Below are 23,997 nucleotides of genomic sequence, written 5' to 3'. Positions count from 1 at the left end.
ATCTCCAATGGAGGGAAGGCATTTAAAAGGTGTGCAGTCCCTTTAAGTGTGATGGCCAGAACTCCTTTTGGAGTTCAGTTGTGCTTGTCACAATCTTACTCCTGGCTCCACCCCCCAAATATTTCTTGGATTGGATTTGGTCAATCCTAAACAGTTGGGAATGCATACAAATGGCTGAAGTGGCCAATTTAGCTGGAATCTGTATTCTGTTGCATGAATGGTGATAAACACAGTATTTGGAAATGGTGTTACCAATGTTGTATCAAAATAATATAGCAGTATTTCGATTATGTAATTACCATTCTTGCTGATCATGCATGTTTTCTGTTGTTTGGGATCTTGGGCACAGCTCAGCTATTTGTGAATTCTAGTTGCACAAAATTTTGCTTTATTTTTGACAGTTAATTGAAGCTGGGGCCCAGATTTCCCATGGGTTGTGCCTGTGACCCTGCAGGGAGGAGGGAGGGCAAGGAAAATAACGGCAGTGGTGGCTCTTACCAGCAGGTTGAAGGCTGGGCTGTGGCAAGGGTGAGAAGCTTGGCCCTGCCTGGGTCCACAGTTGGAACTATCAAGGGGGGCCAGAGACGGCAGAGGGGCAGGGGTGGCCCTGCACTGCCTCGAGACTCCCTCAAAAGAGTATTAGATTAACTCAGGGCTTTTTTTTAAGAAAAAGCCCAGCAGGAACTCTTTTGCATATTAGGACACCCCCCCTGACATCACCATTGTTTCACACAGGGCTTTTTTGTAGAAAAAGCCCTGTGGGGACTCATTTGCATATTAGGCCATAGCCCCTGACACCAGGCCAGCCGACTGCGTTCCTGCTTTAAAAAAAAAGCCCTGGATTAACTGCTTCTTAATAGAGATTAAGAGTTCAGTTTGGCCTTCTTGTCTTGCTTTTAAAAAGATAGTGAGAACATACCAGATGTATTTTCATATGTACCTGTTGATTATATCCTACATACGTAGTTAAGAACCAATCAAGTATTTAGATAATAATCACATGATTAAGAGGGAGGAGATTTGGCATTAGATAAAACTGGTGTTTTTTTCTATAAAAATGCATCACCATGATAGCCAAATCTGAGATCTCTGAATGAAAGTCTCAGAAGATTAGGTGAGATTTTTGTGTGTGTGACTGGGGTTTATATGAAAATCCCTTTATGCCAGGGGTATCAAACATGCAGTTCAGGGAGTGAATCAAGCCCCCAGAGGGCTCCTATCAGACCCCTGAAGAACTGTCTGTCATCTGCTTCCTTCTCTCTCTCTCTCTTGCTTCCTTCCGCATAACAGCTTACTTTGCAAGGCTTGCTTAACAGCATAGGAACTACAGAGCAAAGTCTCTATTTTCTCCATTGGCTGAGGCTCCTCCCTTGGGGAGGAAGGGGGAGGAATAGCTTGCTTTGCCAGGCTCTCTCAATTGCACAGCAGAGGTACTGAGCCAAGCCTCTCTTCCTTCTATTGGCTGTGTCTCCCCCTCCCCAGTCCCCTGGGGAAGGAAGGAAAGAGCCGGAGCTTCCTTTGCCCAGTTCGCTGGATCCCATGGGAGAAATACAAAGAAAGCATCTTTAAGACCAATGAGTGCTAATGTTTTAAGCATGTTTTAGGTTTTTAAAAATATATATTTGTGTTTGTCTGTGTTCTTTATAAAATTGATATACCTGCTACTTAATCTTAAATAGGTACACACATGGCTTAGCCCCTGCGTGGCTTGGCCCAACCCCACATGGCCCGGCCCAACAAGGTCTCATTTATGTCAGATCTGGCCCTCATCACAAATGCATTCAACACCCCTGCTTTATGATGTTTAAAACAATAATTTGTAACCCATAGGATACTGGTAAAATATTACTTACTAAAATATGATTAAGAAATGGTAGTTTCTCTGACAAATTTAGCACTTGTTTTTATAGTAGCTATAGGCTTAATTTTCACATGCTTGTATCTTTGAATGTCTGATACTGGATGGGATCACACTGGGAATTTGGCATGGCGGTATCCCGACTTTGAAAAAGCTGTTGCTCTTTGATGGGTACTGCAGCAATCACAAAGCCCCCTGCCCTGCTGCTGGGAGAGGCAAGGGCCGCACGTGTGCAAGAGAAACATTCAGACTGCTCCTGCACGCGCGGGGTGGGTACATCATGTGCCCTGGCCATTCAAACAGCTGGGAAATGCGCCCTGCATGCATTTTAGAGATTTGCTACCGGGAAGTTCTCAGTGGCCATTTAATCTGGTCCCAGCCCATCTTAAAACAAGCATGGGACTCAAGGGGCAGGTGTGTGTGTGTGATCATACACATTAAATCTGGAGGAGAAGCATGGCTACATTGGGCCAAATGTCTCATGTGGTCTCGCCCAAAGTCTCTGAACAATTTTGGTCTGGTTTGCTGGCTTTTGTTCAAACAGCAGAACTCACAGTTATTTCATTTTGTACTATCAGATTCAAAGGTTGATAGACAGCCTTTAAGAGACAGATCTTGGAGATATCTTGTGCTAAATGTGTTCGTTATGATAATAAAATAGAAATAGATACATTCTTTTGGAAACTTTTAGTCCAGATTGTTTAATTACATCTGGGAATAAAACATCCCATTATAATAGTTTCATGTGAATGGCAAAGGCTGCAATGATCATCCATGAATCTGAGATTGATGCATTTCATGGGAAATGGGAAAGCCACTGTTGTCATAATGGGCGTTGATTATGTCTATAAGCTGCTAATTCATGCCTTGTTTATTCTGTACAAGTAAATACCAGAACAAAGTCAGGATGTCTTACATGGGGAAAAGTGTATTTGTGAACCATCAAAGTCAGAATGTCTTACGTGGGGAAAAGTGTATTTGTGAACCATCAGTTCATGGTAACTTTGTTGTATTTGTTTTCTTTTAATTACCTTTGTTATTTAAATTGTTGCAGGGTCAATTGAAACTGCTGGACTTTCAGTATATAAACATGTAGCAAAAATGCTGTGCAAGTCTACCTAGTGCAGGGATGTGCGTTTGACTGTTGCAAGAAATATACATGCCCTTTAAATATTCTTAGTAATTTTACTTGGGAACTCTATCCTGCTATTCTTTTTTGTGCATTTAATCAAGCAATGTGATTTTTTTTTTCGCTTGCAGTGTCAATATTTATTGTAAGTAATCACAGGCAAAGTATTTCCTTAGGTGCTATGTTAAAAAAGAAATTGTAAGTATTACACTAGGAAAGTATATTGATGAATTTTCATCAAACATTGTTTTGTTTAACTGAGTACTTAAGTTCAAAAGTCTGAAAATTAACAGTATCCTGCATTTTTAGCTGACACCCAATTGATTAAACACCCTTGTTTTAATTCATTACTTAACACAATCGTAAATCTCCAGGGGGGTGGACTTTGTGTTTAAATGCTAATGTTCCATTCTTATTTTATGTTTTATCATAGGAATTATGTCTGATCACCAGTTTGGAAATCAGTTCATGTGCAGTGTGGTTGCATCACATGTAAGCCATTTACCAACAACAAATCTCAGTTTTGTTTGGATTGCCCCACCCGCAGGAACTGGCTGTGTGAATTTTATGTAAGTATCTGGTGCTGTTATTGATATTGCTAATCTAAGGTTCTTTCACTGTGGCATATCTGCAGAAAAAAACCACCTAATGGATTGGATCCACCAGATTACTGTAGAATTGTTCTGTTCATAAAAGGATAATGTGAATGGAAGGTGTCCTTCCTTGAAGAGGAGACTTCTTCTGTGAACATGATTCTTCCATGAACAGAAGGGTACTTTTGGATCCAAATCTATGGAAATAATGCACGCACATTCATAAATCTCAGTGTCAATGAATTATATTTGAGGACCTTAATTCAGTAGGAAATCATAGAGTTGCTAAAGATCAGGAGGCCATCAACAATTGCTGCCAGGCAAAATAACTGTATTTAAAATGGAGATAATTGTTAGGGCTTTTTTCAAGCAGGAACGCATGGGAACACAGTTCCAACTGGCTTGGCATCAGGGGGTGGGGCCTAATACGCAAATGAGTTCCTTCTGGGCTTTTTCTACCAAAAAGCCTTGTGTGAAACAATGGTGACATCAGGGGTGTGGCATAATATGCAAATAAGTTCCTGCTGGGCTTTTTCTACTAAAAAAAAGCCCTGATTGTTAGACTTGGGGAGGATTAAGCAGTTACTTTCTTGGTTTATACGAAGTGCCTTCTGATAACTTTGGCAGTTTTATGAGTTTTGACACTCATAAATTGTTCTAATATGAAGCCACCAGAACGGTTTGACAGTTTGTTTAAGCATGGTGGCTGAAACATGCAGGTTTCTTGAAATGCTGCAAGAAGCAGCAGGTATAGATGAAGCAGGTAAGATATTGAACAAAATTTGAATCCAGTGGCACCTTTAAGGCCAAAGTTTGAGTCTTAAAGTTTTGTTCAAGGTATGAGATTTCATGTGCATCTGAACCTATGAACCTATGAAGCTGCCTTCTACTGAATCAGACCCTCCTTGGTTCATCAAAGTCAGTACTGTCTTCTCAGACTGGCAGCGGCTCTCCAGGGTCTCAAGCTGAGGTTTTTCATACCTCTTTGCCTGGCCCGTTTTTTGGAGATGCCAGGGATTGAACCTGGGACCCTCTGCTTCCCAAGCAGATGCTCTACCACTGAGCCACCGTCCCTCCCCAAAGAAGAAGTGTGCACACACATGAAAGCTTTATATCTTGAATAAAACTTTGTTGGTCTTAAAGGTGCCACTAGACTCAAACTTTGTTCTGCTGCTTCAGACCCACCAGCTACCCATACCCATCTGGATCTATCTTCAGGTAAGATACTTTTTTTCTGTGTGGCACACTGCTCTGAGTGGACCAGTTTACAGACCATCCTAGCTATCTTATGATGTACAACTAAATGTCTGAATTCAATCTGCAGTTTTATCCTGCTTTTCAAAGCTAGAGAACCTTTGCTTAAAAAACCCTCTTTGATCATTACTAATAGTAATCCAATATTATACAAATTATATTACTGCCCTCGAGGCTATCCGGAAACTCCAGGTAGTATAGAACGCAGCGGCATGCCTGCTAATAGCATCGTATGCGGCCAGTATTGTGCCACTTACACTGGCTGCCAATCAAGTACCAGATCCATTTCAAGATTCTGTTGTTAACCTTTAAAGCCTTACGTGGCCTGGAACTTACTTATCTGAAGGACCGCTTCTTCCCATACGTGCCCAGAAGAGTTTTGTGCTCACAGGATCAATATGGACTGGTTACCTCCAATCCAAAGGATGTCCATTTAGCCTCGACCAGGGCCAGGGCCTTTTCTACCCTGGTTCTGACCTGGTGGAATCAACTCCCCCTGGAGATCAGGGCTGTTCTACTAGGACTTTGGGTGAGGCGGCGGGCATCCGTTCTAGTTGGCCTTCCTGCTCTAATTCCCAGTTTATTAAAGCACTTAATTCTATCTGTGTGGCCCAAATAGGTCACCTTAATATTGCTGTCTGTGATTTATTGTTTTAATTATTTTAAATCAATGTAATTTTAAATTGTCATTTATTGTGATGAATTTTATTTGCTGTTGTGATCCACCCTGAGTCCGTTTGGGGAGGGTTGAATGGAAATCCAATAGATAGATAGATAGATAGATAGATAGATAGATAGATAGATAGATAGATAGATAGATAGATAGATAGATTTACTATCATTTGTATATTATTGGATAAATGATTCTGTTTAGGATATCTTAAGATTTGCAAATAAGGCATTAGAAAATGGTACCTACTTTGTATTGTTGGTTCTGTTTGAACTGAATGACTCATATAATTACACTGGTGATTTATCTGTCCTTTAAAATGAGTCGCATTTGGAATAGTTTTGCATAGAAGCTCTGGTGGCGTGCCACATGGTGGCTGGCCAAGTTCCCTCTATTTGTGGACATTTACAGTTAACTGGCTTTCTGGGTCTACATACATCCCAGGAATTGTGGACAGGTAATTTTAAAGCAAGTAAATTTGTAGTAACATTCATGCCTTTTGTGTATGCAATGTGTTGTAACAAAGTTTTATTATTACTGTTATTGTTAAGGTAATAGGATACAGAAAAGGGGGTATCAAAATCAGAAAGTCATTAATCAACAACAGTTAGTACATTTTGAGGTCACAGTTTTGATGTTTGATACGTATAACAAAAGTACAATATCTTTTCAGCTTAATTTCTCAACAATAATTTCTCAGTGTCCCTATTCTTACTAAAAAAGAAACAAAAAATACCCAAGCATGTCAGATTATTAACAGAGTAAAATAAGGTTTTCAAAGTAACATATATGATTCTTTGTTCTTAAAATATACTCTGAATATTGCTTACTTGGTATTATTAGGTAGATATATAGATTATAACATATATACATAACTATTAAAAAACCCCATTATACACTAATAGTGAATATAATTTCTTCCGCTCTCTGTTATCACTGACATAGGAATTCAGGAGATTGCCTTATAGTGGATCTCCTCCTTTCGCCATGGTCAGGGACAGAGGGTGGTACTTGGTGCATATCTCCTCACAACACCCACTTGAATGTGGCATGCCACAGAGGGAAATTCTCTTACCAATGATGTTTAACATCTGTATGCATCCCCTCACCCAGCTAGCCTGGGGGTTTGGGCTGGGTTCTCACCAATATGCAGATGACATCCAGATCTATCTGTTGATGAATAGCTGTCTAGACACTGCCACGGATCATCTTGCTGCAGAACTGGGGGCCATGGCTTGGTGGCTGCAGCAGAACCAGCTGAGGCTTAATCCAGTGAAGATGGAGGTCCTGTAGCTGAGCTGGGGTGGAGTGGAACTGAGTATAAGGCTCCCAGCCCTGGATGGCTCACCACTTGTGCCAGCCCAGAAGATGAAGAGCCTGGGAGTGATCCTGGATGCCTCACTCCCTATGGAGGTCCAGGTCACCACAGTTGTCAGGTTGGCCTTTTATTATCTTGGGCAGATCAGCCAGCTGGCACCCTGCCTCTCTCCTCAGGACTCAGCTATAGTGACCCCTGCAATGGTCACTTTCCAGACTGTAACTCGCTTTATGTGGACTTGCTCTTGGGCTAATATGGAAGCTCCAGCTGGTACAAAATGCAGCAGTGGACATGCCTTCAACTGGCGCTGCACCATTTGCACTGGCTACCTATCAAATACCGAATTCACTTCAGGGTTTTGGTATTGACCTTCAAAGCCCCGCATGGCCTGGGACCGACATATCTGAGGAACTGCCTCTCCCCGTATGTGCCCCGAAGGGCTTTATGCTCAATAAGTCAACATCTGCTGGTTGTCCCCAGCCTAAGGGTTTTCTGCCTAGCCTCGACTAGGGCCAGGTGGAAAATGCTCCCATTAGAGATCAGTTATTGTTTTGCAGGGCCTGCAAAACGGAGCTGTTCCACCAGGCCTTCGAATTAATCAGCGGGCATCCAAATTAAATTTAATTGGCCTTCCTTGCTGAACTGGATAGAGGTGGTTCGGTGGTACTGATGCTTTTAGACCTGTTGGCCGCATTCGAAACGGTCGACCATCAGTTACTGACCCACTGCCTTGCTGACGCTGGGATACAGGGGTTGGCCTTACAGTGGCTCTCCTCTTTACTCCAGGGTCAGGGACAAAGGGTGGCGATAGGGCAGGAGCTATCCGGATGGCATCCAATTGTATGTGGTGTGCCACAAGGGGTATTTCTCTCCCCAATGTTGTTCAACATCTACATGCACCCCCTTGCCCAGATTGCCCAGAGGTTTGGGCTGGGGTGCCATCAGTACACAGTTGACACCCAGCTCTATCTGTTGATGGGTGGCCGGTCCGATTCCTCTTCAGAAGGTCTGACCATGGTATTACAAGCTGACAAAGATGGAGGTCCTGTATCTAAACTGTGGTGGTCTGGGAACAGAGATCTCTTTACCAACCCTTGATGTCAGCCAAAAATTTTGCCACAGCCTCGCTAACCTCCCCCTCAGTATCATTCAATAAATAATAACAGGGTGGCAGAATAGACAAATCTGGGGAGAAAGAAAGCTTACAAAATAAATCTTTACAGAGATTATGATAAAAGGAACAATCAAGCAATATATGCTGAATTAAGTCGGGAATATTCGCTCCACAGGAACAGAGTCTGTCGCCTAAAGGGTCTTGATGATATCGCCCTTGTAAAACTTTGGAGGGAAACGCATTTAGTCTAACCAACATAAATGCCCTGCGATGGCTTGGAATGGTTAAGTCTGATAGATAATGGGGCATTTTGCCACAGAAAGCATAAAGACCTAAGGAAGCTGGGGAACAAATATAAGGGTCTGTTGGCTGTAGTTTCGTTTCCTCCAACTCCCATAGTCCTTTTTTATTTCATGTATATACATGAACATGTAAGCCACCCTGAGCCTGCTCTAGTGGGGAGGGTGGGATTTAAATAGAACAAAAGAAATAAATAAATAAAACTATTTCATCTTTAGATACCCCAATCAAAGTTTAATGACATCCTTTTGATTTACTGGTTCCAGCTTGAAACTGTATTAATTCAATCAATTTTGTCTCTTGCTCTGAAATCAGGTGGTTTTAATTGTTTCAGATGTTATGTTTTATTGATTTTAATTGTTTTAATCTTGCTGATTTTAATTGTTCTGATCTGATCTGCCCTGAGCCCATTTGGTGAGGTAGGGTGAAATAAAAATTCACTAAATAAAAATAAATAATAAAACAAATTATTCCAGGAGGTGCCTTTTTATATCAAATAATACAGGATAGACTTCACTTATTACCCTTGACCATAATATGAATAATATGCTTTCCACGTCTGCTGAAATTCTTCAATTGGTCTTTTATTTACTAGGTTCATTAACTTTGCTATTACAGCATATTCAGCTACTTTGTCACACCAGGCTTCTTTTGTTGGACAGTCATCTGTCTTCAAAATAGATGCAAACTATGTTCTTGCCACTGTTAACATATAGCTGAGTAATTCTTGTGACGTTTTTTCAACATTATTTGGAATCAATCCCAATAACATTGTCTCTGGATTTAATGGGAATTTAATTTTAAAAATTTTCTGAATCTCTTCATGAAGTTCAATCCATTATTTCCACATTTTTTGCAAGACCATCACATGTGGTAAAATGTGCTCTCTACTTCTTTACATTTCCAGGAAGTTCCTTTATAATTCTTGTGCATTTTGTGGATAAACTACCATCGGAAGAACATCTTGTACCAATTTTCTCTTAAGACCTGACAGGTTGTAAATTTAATACCTTTCGTCCATAGATTTTCCCAGTGTGAAAGGGATATCTCTTTGTCAATGTTCTGTATCTATTTTATCATGCATATTTTGACTTGTTCTATCTCTGTATTGTATTGGAGTAATAATTTGTAAAGCCGTCCTAGCAAATGGTCATTGTGTTATGTGATTAGTTTTTCAAACTCAATCAAATCTCTTACTCTTTATCCTTCTGTAAAATGATCTTAAGTCTGAAAATTGACTGAAAGTGAATTAGCCATATAAGAAGGGAAGGTGTTCTTCCCTTCTTCTTTTATCTTTTGCCAAGGGTTGATTCCATCTTTGGCATTTATCATAGCTTCGTGAGTTAAAAAAAAATCATTATTTCTTCTCTCATGTTTATTATGATATGCATATATTGGTGATATTATTGGTAGTATCATGGGGCTGATTCTTTTTCTTTTTTCTTTTCTTTTTTTTTTCAGTTTCATTAATTTTATTCATCCATAACAGTACATAAAAACCAAAACAGTAATACCACAAACAGAATAACATAACACATACCACAAAATAATGAAATACATACCTCCTTAAATATCATCCAATCTTAAACATCTTATTCAATCCCTGTACCAGAATTTATAGGATTAACATTATCCTATAACAACCTTCCTTCTTCCCGGTTAAGATGTAACTGTGGCATAAAATTCCCAATATTCAACTTATTGTGCGTTTTCCAAACGAAAATTAACTTTAATTTTAATAAAACTGCCATTATACAACGTATAGAGTATTATAATCTTTTTTCCTGACCTATTTTAATTTTTCTCTAACCACATATATACCTTTTCCCATTTTTTTATTGCGTCCTCCTTCAATTTTCCATGTATTGTGTTAACCAATACGTCCGTTTCCATTAACTGCATAATTTTGTCAATTAGCTCTTCCCTTTTTGGGGATGTTTTAGATTTCCAGTTTTGAGCCAGTAACATTCTAGCCGCCGTTATGATGTAAACTACAATAAATTCATCCTCTCTAGGAACCATCCCACGTACTAAGGATAATAACATAAACTCCGGTTTAAGCGGAAAATTAACCTTCAAAATTTCTATCAGAATTCTATGAATACCTTTCCAGTATTTTTTGGACACCTTACATGTCCACCATAAATGGTAATAGGTTCCTATCTTCACTCCGCATTTCCAACAATAAGGTGGGAAGTCATGGTTAATTTTATTTAATAAGACCGGTGTGATATGCCACCTGTGAAAAAGTTTGAAGAAATTCTCCCGATAGTTAACCGGTTTTATGATCTTAAAATTGTTCCGCCATAACATTTCCCATTGTTCCAACGTTATATTGCCTTTTAAATTCGATGACCATTTTATCATTACGTTTTTAACCGATTCATCCTCCAATTTTAATTGTAGTAAATAATTGTAAACCTTCTTAATCGTTTTCCCAGTCTTATCTGTTATTAACATGTCAAAATCAAAATTTGTTCTCGTAAACCCAACAATTTTATCACAATTATATTTAGCCAAAATTTGGGTCATTACCCACCAATCCAGAGAAATTCCACTTTGTTCTAAGTCATCCTTCCTCCTCATTTTGTTCTCATCTAATAAATCCGAATATCTTAGAGATTTTTCCGGAGACCACAGTTGTGGTCGAATAGATGCCTCCATTGGGGATAACCACCTAGGCGTTTTATCATAGATTTTCCTTTTTATTTTTGTCCAAGTTAGCAATAAAGACTGACGAATTAAATGATTTTTAAAATAATTTTGTGGTTTCTTAATATACCACATATTAGCGTGCCAGCCAGCTTGTAAATCGGCCCCTTCTATTGCTAACACACGAGTGTTTTCTAACAATACCCAGTCTTTCAACCAACAAATTGAACAAGCAGTATGATAAGTCTCAAAATCAGGTAGCCCGAGACCTCCATTCTCTTTTTTATCAGCTAGTATTTTCCAGCCTATTCGAGGTTTCTTTCCCTGCCAAACATAATTTCTAGCCAATTGATTTAATTTCTTAAGAAAAGAAACCTTCATAGCAAAATTCACCGATTGAAACAGGAATAAAACTTTGGGGAGAATATTCATTTTCAGTAATGACACTCTACCCATAAATGAAAGTTTCAAGTTAACCCAACATTTAAATAAAGACTCTATTTCTTTTAATAAAGGAACATAATTATTTTCATAAGTGGCACTACACTTATCCGAAACAACTATACCTAAATATCTAATTTTTTTCTCTCTTTTAAATCCTGATATTCTTTCCAAGTCCGCAATTGCCTGTGCCGTCATATTTTTGGTTAACCACTTCGACTTACTTTTATTTATTTTTAAGCCGGCAACCTTCCCGTATTCTTCCAGATGATTTAGAACCTTCTCTATTGAGTCCAAAGGATTTTGCAACACAAGAACCATATCATCTGCATAGGCTAGTATTTTATAGTTTTCTCCTTTGACCTTTAACCCCTCAACTTTGTCATCGAACCTAATTGAGTCAATTAAAACTTCAAGAGAAAAAATAAACAGTAAGGGAGAAAGGGGACAGCCTTGTCTCGTACCCTTGGTAAGATGGATTTCTTCTGTTAAGTCACCATTGACAATTATCTTAGCATACTGTTTGTCGTATATGGCCCGTATATTATCAACAAATTTTGCCCCACAATTAGATTTTTCCAGGAGTTCCAACATAAAATTCCATTCTAAATTATCAAAAGCTTTCTCCGCGTCAAGAAATAAAAAGGCTAATTGTTTGTCCCTATTAAACTCAGAGTATTCCAAAAAATTAAATAACAGCCTAACATTTGTGTGCATTTGTCTTTTTGGTAAAAATCCAGATTGATCAGGATGTATGATTTCCCTCAGTACCTGTTTTAATCTATTTGCCAAAATCAACGTAAATATTTTATAATCTGTGTTTAATAAGGATATAGGGCGATAGTTTCCAATATTATCAGGATCTTTCCCTGGTTTGGGGATAAGAACTACATTACTGTACCTCCAGGACTCTGGAATTTTAGCCGAACACCAAACCTCATCTAAAAGATTTTTAAAAGGATCTAATAAATTCTCCTTAAAGGTTATATAATATTCAGGAGGAATACCGTCGGGTCCAGGCGCCTTATTACTTTTAATTTTTGTCCAAGCTTCTACTATTTCAAACATCGTAATTGGAGCCGTTAAAGTTTCTTTCTGTTCATTGGATACTAAAGTCCGGACCCTGTTCCTCAAATAGTCTTGTTGTTCAGACTCATGCTTTTCCTGTTTTCTATATAACTTCTTATAGAACTCCTGCACTATAACTTTCATTTCTTCTAAAACCGAGGTATTTTGCCCGTTCTTATCCTTTAACGATTTTATCACTTTTTTCCCTCTTTCCTTCCTGACTTTGTACGCCAACCACTTACCCGGTTTATTAGCGTTCTCAAAAAAAAAAGCTTTGGAATAAGCTATCTTTCTTTCTACCTGATCTGAAAAAATTAAGTGAACTTTATGTTGGAGATTCCTAATCTCTGTCCTTAACTCCTTTAATGTGGGATTGGTTTTCAGCAGCGATTCCTTAATTTTAATTAATTCCGACCATTTCGTCAAATTACTGCTGTCTTCCTTCCACTTTCTAGCACTATAACTAATGACCAGTCCCCTAAAAAAAGCCTTGCTGGTTTCCCAAATAGTTGAATAAGAAACGTCACTCCGGGTATTTATATGAAAAAAATTTTTCATTTCTTCCTCTATGTATCGGATAAATCTTTTTTCCCTCATCAGACTTAGATTCATTCTCCATCCTGACTTCTTTTTTGATGTACTTAAAGATAACATAATAGGTGAATGGTCAGCAATTGTGGAAGGGAGAATTTCGACTTCTTGTACCGCTTTCATTAATCCCAAAGAAATCCAGGTCGAGTCTATCCTGGACCATGAAGCATGTCTATTTGAGAAATAGGTATAATCTCTGGTATTAGGATTAAGAGTACGCCAAGCATCCACTAAGGCGAATTCCTCCACTGTTCTCAGAAAGATTTCAGGGAGGGTATTACCACTTTTGACTTTAGATTTCCTTTTATCTCTTATTGAACTTCTATCTAACTCTGGATTTTCAACCGCGTTTAGGTCACCAATAATACATAGATTATCGTAATCAGCTTTGGAGACCCTAAAGTTTTCGGTTCCGGCGGGACGGTGCAGTAGCGTCTCGAGTGAGCTCCTCGCGACGAACTGCGAATTCAGCCTGTTGGGGGGCCTTCGGGTCCGCACAACCTCCAGTCGAGGGAGGTAAAGTGCGCTAGAGAGCAAGGGGAATAGTGGGGAGCCGGTCAGGGCAATCTCCAAGTGTTCACCCTTTGTCTTGTGCACCGCGGCTGAAGGCGTCTACGGACGAAAAAGTTCCAGCCACCGGTTTCTTGAGGTGGGCTGTGGTTGGCGGTGGTGGAGTACAAGAGGCGAAAAGACGTCTTTTTTTTTTCTTTTTTCATTTGTTGCTGTTTATTTGCTATCCTCCTAACTGCTCAGCGTTTTAGGCTCCTCCCCGGTTGGGGGAGAGAGTAAACGAGTTGGCATTGCACCGCGGCAGCAGGACGATTAGAAAGAAAAGTGCCGGCGTTTATTTGACATTTCCTTTTTTTCTTCTCCTTCCTGAGTGGCAAGTCAACAATACGAAGAGCTTTCTCCCTTTTTCTATTTCGGACTACTAATTGGAGGGGAGTAAGAGGCTTCCTATGTAGTTCTTTTCTGGGGAAATTGCCGGTCATGAAAAGGTTAACTAGAAGTATTGACGACGGAAGAGAAGCGTGGGCGTGACCGGGCAGGGACGTGGCCGGGCGTGTCGACGCTGTGGAGAGCGGGCGGAGAAGCTGATACGGGGCGGGCCGTCCAGAGAAGCATTCGGCGCGGCGGACAGACGCGGAGCGCTGCCGTTTAAAGAACAGGAAACAAGAATGGACTGTGAGATCTAATTGGATCCAAGGTCGGATACTTAAGGAAAACTATTAATGCTTAACGCACATTAAGATTCACATCGGTGGCTCAATCTTGTAGACTCTGACTCAGGCTTTTATCAACAGTGGGCGGAGTTACCCATTGTATTGACTACTGATGAAGGGATAATCGACAGTGGTCATCTTTAAGCTCTGCGATTTGGGCAGCTGGTGGGTCAGCTGTGTTTTTTGACTTACGTCTTTGTCCTTTTTTTCATGGTGTTGTGATATTGTGATACTGTTGCTCTTGCTGGTAGAAGAATACAATGTCCCAACCAGTGAAAACAAAATTTTTGCCTGGGCAGCCAAAGGCTGTAGGTGCTGCCTTATCACAAGAGGTGGTTAAAGATATGCAAGCCAGCTATCTAGATGCTTTAAATCAATTGAAGGCAGATCTAACCAAGCAGATGGAGGGGGTTGTCAATAGAATGGAAAGTCTGGATAATAAATTTAGCGATACAAAGAAGGATATAACTGAAGTAGTTAAATTAACCAAATTAATAGAAGGCAAACTTAGAACAATGGAAGGGAAAATGGAGGAAATAGAAGTTAAGCAAGAGAAATCAGAGGTGAAAGTGGTCCAGATGGAAATGGATCAAGCTGAGTATGTACTCAGGTTTTTAAACATCCCGGAGGAGAAGAATGAAAATCTGGTTAATGTAATGAGTGAAGCCTTAGCTGACCCGTTGATGATGGAAAAGTCAGATGTAGAAAAGGAATTTGATTCAGTATATAGAGTCAATACTATTTATGCTAGAAAGAACGGGCTCAGCCGAGAGGTCCACTTAAGATTTACACGCAAGCTGATTAAGGAGAGAGTTTGGAAGGAAGGAAGAGACCAGCAGCTGACTATCAAAGGGGTCAAAATAAAAATAATGAAGGAAATACCCTGGTCGGTTAGAAGGAGGAGGAAAGATTATTGGCAGTTGGCCCTTGCCTTGCAAGGAAAAGGGATTATGTATAGATGGCTGATCCCTGAGGGGTTGCTGTTCACATACGGGAATAATAGATACAAGATAGATTCAATTGCTAAAATGGAGGATTTTTTTAAAACCCACATAGGTAACTGGCAAAAAGGGAAAAACAAGGCGCAAAATTCCAATGACGTAGAGAGGCAATCAGACCAAGTAGATTCATCTAAAGAACTTCAATTATCAGATCTAGAAGAGCGTGAAGAAGGAGAGGTTTATCAAACCGAGGAAAGAAAAAGGGAGACTAGATTACAAAAAAAAAAGAGACTCCAATAGATTAGGGGAGAAGCTAATATGGCAAATAGATTAAAAATTATTTCGGTTAATGTTAATGGTCTCAACTCTCCTCAGAAAAGGAGGAGAATTTTTTTACAGTTAAAGAAATACGACACAGATATCACATGCTTACAAGAAACCCACATGAGGCAGAAAGACGGAAAGCTTTTACACTATAATAGACTGGGTAAAGAGTTCATCACTTCAGAGGTGGATAAAAGAAAGAGAGGAGTGGTGACATATGTCAAGGAAGGTATACAGGCTGAAATGATTTTTGAAGGTAAAGAGGCAAGAATGCAGGGAATCGAAATAATAAAGGATGGAAAAAAAATTTCTTTTGATTAATGTTTATGCACCCAACCAAAATCAAAGATTATTTTATAAGGACTTATACTCTAGGGGCTGATTCTTTTTCTTAAAGACCCCCAAATATAAAATAAGCTGTCTCTGATCATGTGGTTTTTATTTTTCAAAGTTGCTTTTTCAATCCAAAGAGAATAATGCCGTCCATTCTCTAGCCTGCTGCTTCTACTTTCATTAATACATTATTTGAACTTTTAATCCATTTTGCAATCCAAATTAGTTTAGGTGCTTGATAGTAAATAAATACATTAATTAATATCAGGAACTGCCAATCCTCTATTTTTTTCCCATCTTGAAACATTTTAAATTTAATTCTTGGGTTTTTGCCATTCCAAATAAATGCATTTATTTGCTTCTGCCAGTCTGTCAGATTTTTTCTCTTGTATAGAAATTGGTAGCATCTAAAACATAAAATTCAACTTTGGCAGCAAGTTCATTTTTACTGTGGATATTCATCTCAGCTAATGCTAATTTTAGTTTATTTCATTTGCCAAGTCTCCTTGTATCGTTGTCCATACATTTTTGCAGTTGTCCTTAAACATTTCCTTTTGACAGATGTATATCCAAATACTTAACTGTCTTTAATGTTGTTTCACATCCTTTAATTCTCTTATCAGTATCTTTTTGCTGTTGTGTTAAAAAAATTGTGATTATTATAGTTTCCCCCCCTAAAAACTGCCTGCCTTGTTCATGAATGGGGTAACAGACTATAGCATCATTATATGGCCCAAAATTTTGCAGTGTTGTCAGAGGATTGGTGGGAGGCCTCTTTTATTCTGCAACAGCTTTTCTAGTTAAAATGTATTTTGCTGTTGTAGCCAAGTTCCCTTCCTTTTTCTCTACTGTAGAAAAAATGGAAATTTTGTGAGCCAAATCACATTGTGTGTGTGTGTTTATATATATATATATATATAATACACAAAAGTATTTAGAGATCTTCCATCAGCCAGAAGTGCTTAGAGATCCCTGTGTTCTTCTGGCTCAGCTGTGTGTCATATATGTGCCCCAGGCCTACAGATAAACCCTCATTAGTTCCCCTGCCACCTGAGGAGATTTATCATACTGACTGCCTCAGGTAAGGTGTAAGACAAACACCTTAAGGAGATGTGTTCATGAATGAAGGGGTTAGCCAGGAAGGGGACATTCCATTCATACAATAGTATGACAGAAGTTGGGATAGGAAATCATATTTCAAACATCATACATCCATACCAGAGAAAGGTGGGCTAAGGCATGATCCCCTTATTTGCATCCGAAGGCAGACATTAGGCAGCATCTTAGCCATTAGAACATAAGAGAAGCCATGTTGGATCAGACCAATGGCCCATCCAGTCCAACACTCTGTGTCACACAGTGGCCAAAAACCCTAGGTTCCACTAGAAGTCCTCACACTGTTGTCCCTCCCAAGCACCAAGAATACAGAGCATCACTTGCCCCAAACAGAGAGTTCCAACAATACACTGTGGCTAATAGCCACTGATGGACCTCTGCTCCATATGTTTATCTAATCCCCTCTTGAAGCTGGTTATGCTTGAAGCTTCCACCACCTCCTGTGGCAAGAATTCCACATGTTAATCACCCTTTGGGTGAAGAAGTGCTTCCTTTTAACTTTTGAGACTTTGTGGCATTGGACAGTGATTAATTGCCCAGCTGCTGTTCCATGGACTCAGAAGTTTATTTTATCTGGGCCATGTGGAAATGGTATCTTCAGCAAGGGAGGCTGACATTTTTATTGGATGCCCACCACCTCAACCAAAGGCTTGGCAGAACAGCTCTGTTTTACAGGCCCTGCAGAATGGTAGAAGGTCCTGCAGGGCCATGATCTTACATGGGAGCATGTTCCATCAGGCTGGGGCCATGGCTGAAAAAGCCCTGGTCCTGGTTGAGGCTAAATGGACATCCCTTGGGCTGGGGACAATCAACAGATCATGATTGGCAGAGTTCAAAGCTCTCCAGGGCACATATGGGGCAAGGCAGTCCCTCAGGTATGTTGGTCCCAGGCCACCAAGGCTTTAAAGGTCAAAAACAGTACCGTGAAGGGTCAGGTATTCAATTGGTAGCCAGTGCAATTGGCATAGAGCTGGCTGAATGCATGACTGCACAGGCAGTGCGGTCAGCAGGCATGCTGGTGCAAAATGCAGTTTCCAGATCAACTGCAAGGGCAAGCCCACATAAAGCGAATTACAGCAATCAAGCCTGGAAGTGACCATTACAGGGGTCACTATAACCAAGTCCTGGGGGGAGAGGTAAGGGGCCAGTTGCCTAATTTGCTGAAGATGATAATTGCTCTGCACATCTTGATTTCTAAGTGTGTGAGATGTGCATACTTAAGTTTTCAACTGAGATTAATAAATTTTAGCACTTCGCTATATGTTAATTTTATATGTTAATTTTTGTAGCACACACAAATCCATTTTATGATCTGTATGGATAAAAAATATATCAAAGATTTCAGGTTTTCACGGCTGGTAACATCATTAGGGTTTGTAGAATCTTTCGGGCTTAAGTGCCGTGTTCTACTGGAGAAAGTTTTCCTTCCAGACGTTTCGTTCTCAGCTGCAGAGAACATCCAAGAAGGTCAGAGCGCCTGCTCCGGCTGCAACGCCACTGAGGATGTTCTCCGCAGCTGAGAACGAAACGTCTGGAAGGAAAACTTTCTCCAGTAGAACACGGCACTTAAGCCCGAAAGATTCTACAAACCCTAATAAAAAATATAACTGAACTCAAGATGTAATAAAAGTTTTAGTAAACTCAGTTTTTAGGAAAAGAATGAAATACTTCTTGCATGACCATGTTATACTGCCCCCTCATCTCCCACAGCTTGCCAGACTGGGCCTGGGAACCCTGAATCCACACTGAACATCTGGAGAAAATGCAGGATAAACATTTTAGATACATAAATAGATGTGTCTCAAAATTTCAAAGCATAACAAATCTATAAGACAGGTTGACTTATCTTCAAACTACATGCTGGTAGAGCAGGGATCCCTAACCTTTTTAAAGTATGTGAGCACCATTGGAATTTTGGCAAAGTGTTGTGGGCATCATCACCTGAAATTGGCTGCCACAGGAAGGAGAACCAGCTACAAAATGGCTGCCATAGGAACCTTAAAACGGCAGTGAAAGTTAAGCAAAACTCTGACAGCAGCTCCAACATGAAAGCCAGCATGATATATTGGTGAGAGTGTTGCACTAGATTCTGGCAGACTCAGGTATGAATCCCCAGTCTGCCAAACAGATTGTTGGGTTACCTTGAGTCAGTCACATACTAATAACTTAACCTTCCTCACAGGGTTTTTGTGACTTTTTTTTTTAAGTACATCATTTCAGTTTTGGACAGGTAAACCACTTTTAAAATTTAAAGATACTATCAGCATTACACTGTAAATATCAAAAAATTAATCCAGGTCTGTAATGCACTCGAAGACGAGACTTGTTGAAGGCAACATACTTTATTAGCTGGTACATCACAACAGAGAGAACACGCGGGCCGGGTCCCACTTATATAAATTCCCCAGAACTGCCCCCCAGTCTGACCAGTCCAATCCTGGCCAGTTAAACTTCCCATCACAGATCTTGATGGGCGGGGCGTCTAGCATGCTACATCCGGGGACCCATGGGTTTCCCTGGGTCGCCTCTGTAGTGGTCGCCATGCGGTACATTAGCTTATGTTTCAAGACATAACAAGGTCTGAACCATGACATTCTATGATGAAGATGATACAATAAAACCCCACAAAAGTAGTTTGCATTGGTATATAATGAGGGCTTGTGACACACACATGCACAGAGAAAAGCAGGGAGATAACCCGACCCACGGCTTTCCTTCCCCACCTCCACTTATGGGTAGCCCCTCCATCCCCGTCTGGTCAGTGGGTCCTTTAAATGGCTGTTTTAGCATACCCCTCCTACATGAGTTGAATCGCTGGGGAAGGAGGAGGACATGGCAGAAGCCATGGTGATGGCAGGGAGGGTAGGCCACGGGTTGGGGGGCTCTGCCTAGAAGTTAGGGGCTATGAGCCTGAGTTGAAATGATTACTAGAATAACTTGAATAGTAATTTCAGTGTCTTTAATGAAGAACATTCTGATGGCAAGTTAAACATGCAGGCATTAAGTCTGCTCACATTGAAGGAAGAATATGCATATTTGCTAAGTGCAGAGATGGTTAGTATGAGGCTTTTCTGACTATGGGTAAAAGCTGGCACTCTTTCATTTTCATAACTGTCAGGCATAGTCCAGCATCTCCAGTAGTTACATTGGCTTCCAACCATATCTGGTAACACAGTATTTGTACATTTGTGAATCAAATTTAGATGAAAAATTACCATTCTTCATCTCAAAAGCCATTTGCTGCTCATTTAATGAGCCTCAAGATGCCATTTGCAGCACATGATAACGCAGCCAACTGAAGCATCTGCCTGGGAAGAGATTATTTTAATTATGGACTTGTGTTTTTTGTACAAGTGATCCCTGAAGAACAGCTTACTGCTAAAGGAGAGGTGCAATCATGCGTGTTAAAACCTAGAAGTTCAAACTAAAAGGTCACAAAAACTGAGATGAAGACTACATACCTGTAGTCTAGTTCTTTTGTACTCTCATGGCAAACCACCCCATAAAAAGTCTGCCATGAAAACGTTGTGAAAGCAACGTCACCTCAGAGTCGGAAACGACTGGTGCTTGCACAGTCCTTCCTTTTCCTCAACAACAACATATTAAAATAAAATAATGGTCTTTCCAACTTTGAGTTTTAGGATGAAAATGAAGCCAACAGAAGAGCAAAGCCTGATGCTTGTTTTAATACGTGGACTGAGAAAATGATCATGTGATAAGACACCTTATGAGATACTTATTAGGGAAGTTAAACTCCCCAACTACTGATATATAGACAGTTATTCCAAGGAACGTTTTAAGATACTTGGCACACACACAAAAATCCTCCAAGTACCACACTAATGTCATACAAATCCTAGATTCAGAATAGTTTATACAAATTAGGGAAGGCTGAATACTTTTGTTGCACACACCCCTGATGTAGCCAGTCCTCCTGGAGCTTACAGTAGGCTCTGTACTAAGAGCTCTGTAAACTCTTGGAGGATTGGCTACATCAGGGGTGTGTGGCCTAAAATGCAAAGGAGTTCCTACTACAAAAAAAAAGCCCTGGGCAGATTCTTCGTATAGCAAATTGCTGTATCAGGTCATCAAAATCTAAACCTTCTGCCGCTTCCGTCCTGAAAACATGTGCCAGTTCATAAAAAAGGAAATTTCAGTTTTGAAAGCAGAATAAACTATTGCAACAAAAGTATTCAGCCTTCCCTAATTTGTAGAAACTATTCTGAATCTAGGATTTGTATGACATTAGTGTGGTTCTTGGAGGATCTTTGTTTATGTGCCAAGTATCTTAAAACGTTCCTTGGAATAACTGACTATATATCAGTAGCTGGGGAGTTTTAACTTCCCTAATAAGTATCTCATAAGGTGTCTTATGAGCATTTCATGTCTACATATCCAAAAGGACATTATACGACTTTGCAAAATGTATTTTAATTATATTATGCCTTTCATTTAAATGCTTGAATAGATTAATATTGGTTTAGTGCAGTTAAGGAGAACATGTCTAAGAGATTTTCTAGTCAACTCCTGTTCTTTGTAGCCAGGGCTGACCCTGCCACGAAGCAGACTAAGTGATTTCCTAGGGGGGCAGCCGTCTGGGGGTGCTGAATTGGGTGCCTCCCATGTGTCTGGGTGCTGTTATCAGTGCAGGGGAGGGGTGCCAGATTTTAGCCTTGCCTACAGTCCCAGACAGTCTAGGGCCGGCCCTGTTTGTAGCCTGTACAGCTTCTATTAATTCGAAATGTATTTCTTATTCACTGTAATCATAATGAATTGATAATAATGAATTCATTTACTATTAATGTGATTGTCAGGTCTGCTTCCAAGATGTAAAACGGCATTGACTAATGGAGAGTGTTTGTTTTAATTTGACCTTGTTAATTTAACAATCAAGAAAGGTTTTCAACAGCTGTGAATGAAAAGGCGGCTATCACAGTCTTGTAGTGCAAATAATTTAGTATTCCACGAATGGGATGCCATTAAAAATGAAGAGGCTGATGGGAGGGGTAATAGCAAGCCCTCACCATAACTCTCAGTCTTTGAGCTCTAAAAAAACTAGGAATGATCCCTCTACAGTTCATTTAATTCACTGCCAGAAGATGTAGTGGTGTTCATTTCCATAGATGACTTTAAAATACGATGGGACAAATTCAGGGATGCTGGCTAAAGTCATGATGTTGAGTTGTAAGGAATGCCATTTGTTAAAAGATTTTGGCCTGAGGCTTTACTTCTAGGCATTGGGGAGGGGGGGAGGGGTTGGCTGATCAGTTTGAGAAATAGAATTCTGAATCACTTTGATCCAGCAGAGCTATTCTAAGCTAGGAATGATAATTAAGCTACAATCAGGGGAGGGATGGTGGTTCAGTGGTAGAGCATCTGCTTGGGAAGCAGAAGGTCTCAGGTTCAATCCCTGGCATCTCCAAAAAAGGGTCCAGGCAAATAGGTGTGAAAAAACCTCATCTTGAGACCCTGGAGAGCCGCTGCCAGTCTGAGAAGACAATACTGACTTTGGTGGACCAAGGGTCTGATTCAGTATAAGGCAGCTTCATATGTTCAATCAGTTCCTATAAACAAGCACATTAAAATAACATATTGAACATATTAATTGAAAGCCTGCTGAAATTAATTTTCACTTGGTGCCTGTTTTCAGATGGGAGACTTAGTAGGCCATTCACAGGAGTATTTTCCATAAGTATAGCAACATTTCAACAGAGAAAGCCTTCCCTCCATGGCTGGTCAACCAAAGCCTATCAGAAATTTAACAGGCAATAGTAATGTCTGTTGAACTGCTGGTGGTATTTTATTGTTTTTCTTGGTTGCGTTGGGGTGTGTGTGTGTGGTTTGGTCAGCTTTTGGTTTCTGGGTGGTTGGCCTTTGCTTGGGTGTTCCTTCGGAGCCTGAGACAAGTTTGACGACGCCTGGTGGTGACCTGACCTGTTGAACGGCTGGTGGTGTTTTAATGTTTTTCCTGGCTGTGGTGTTTGTGTGCCTTTGTAAAGACTTTTGGGGTGTCCACGTGTCCTGTCTTTTTTGGCCTTGGACTGTTACTTAGAGGAGAATCCCCTGCAGCTGCCCTGCAGTTTTGGGGGGTCTCCCTCAAACCCCCTATCTGCCAGTTGCCTTTCATTATGTTGCCTTTCACTCTATGTTTTGCCATTGACTTCAATGGCAAATAGGGTATAATGGTGGGATGGGTATTAGGGAATTCTGTTTGAAATTCTATTTCTTTATCTCAAACAGTACAATGGATCACTGGATCAAATAATCATTGAGAGGCATTTAACATGAAAGCAAAAAACATATTTATTACTACAGGGAAAGGGTTCTGGGAGATGAAAATAACAAATACTAAAGGAACTACATCCTCACGCTAGAAAACCACATGCTTAATGGAAGACTACTTCCTCCTTCTTAAGAACATAAGAGAAGCCATGTTGGATCAGGCCAATGGCCCATCCAGTCCAACACTCTGTGTCACACAGTGGCCAATACACACACTCACACACTATGTGGCTAATAGCCACTGATGGACCTCTGCTCCATATTTTTATCCAATCCCCTCTTGAAGCTGGCTATGCTTGTAGCTGCCACCACCTCCTGTGGCAGTGAATTCCACATGTTAATCACCCTTTGGGTGAAGAAGTACTTCCTTTTATCCATTCTAACCTGACTGCTCAGCAATTTCATCGAATGCCCATGAGTTCTTGCGTTGTGAGAAAGGGAGAAAAGTACTTCCTTCTCTACTTTCTTTATCCCATGCATAATCTTGTAAACCTCTATCATAGGCTTCCCAACCCTCCCGCCCTGGCGGGGGACCCCAGGATTTCCACCCTCTTCCCCCACTCCCCCAAAAAACGGAAGCAGGAGGAGGGGGGGAAACGGTGCCAAGCAGCGCGGCGAGCCACCCCATCTTGGAGCGGGCGGCCGTTGCGCTGCTGCCGCCTCTTCTCCGCTCACTGTAAATGCTCCTCCTCCTTGACTCGCTCGGCGTCCTCCTCCTGCTGCTGCTGGCGGTGTCGGGGTCAGCTGGGGAGGATGCTGGGGGTGAACAGCATCAACAGCGGGGGTTGGG

General features: G+C 40.5%; 1 protein-coding gene across 1 annotated transcript in view; it reads left to right on the top strand.

Moving 5' to 3' along the window:
- The window catches only part of RELN (reelin), a 659,346-nt gene that overhangs the window by 95,016 nt on the left and 540,333 nt on the right, over window positions 1-23,997 (top strand). The window contains exon 3 of the mRNA XM_060246073.1: window positions 3,421-3,556. Coding sequence (XP_060102056.1) covers window positions 3,421-3,556 — 136 coding nt within the window. The remainder of the gene's footprint in view (window positions 1-3,420; window positions 3,557-23,997) is intronic.

Source organism: Heteronotia binoei, chromosome 8 (genome assembly GCF_032191835.1).
Source record: "Heteronotia binoei isolate CCM8104 ecotype False Entrance Well chromosome 8, APGP_CSIRO_Hbin_v1, whole genome shotgun sequence".
In the NCBI taxonomy this organism is placed as follows: domain Eukaryota; kingdom Metazoa; phylum Chordata; class Lepidosauria; order Squamata; family Gekkonidae; genus Heteronotia; species Heteronotia binoei.
This window is presented reverse-complemented; position numbering and strand designations above follow the sequence as displayed.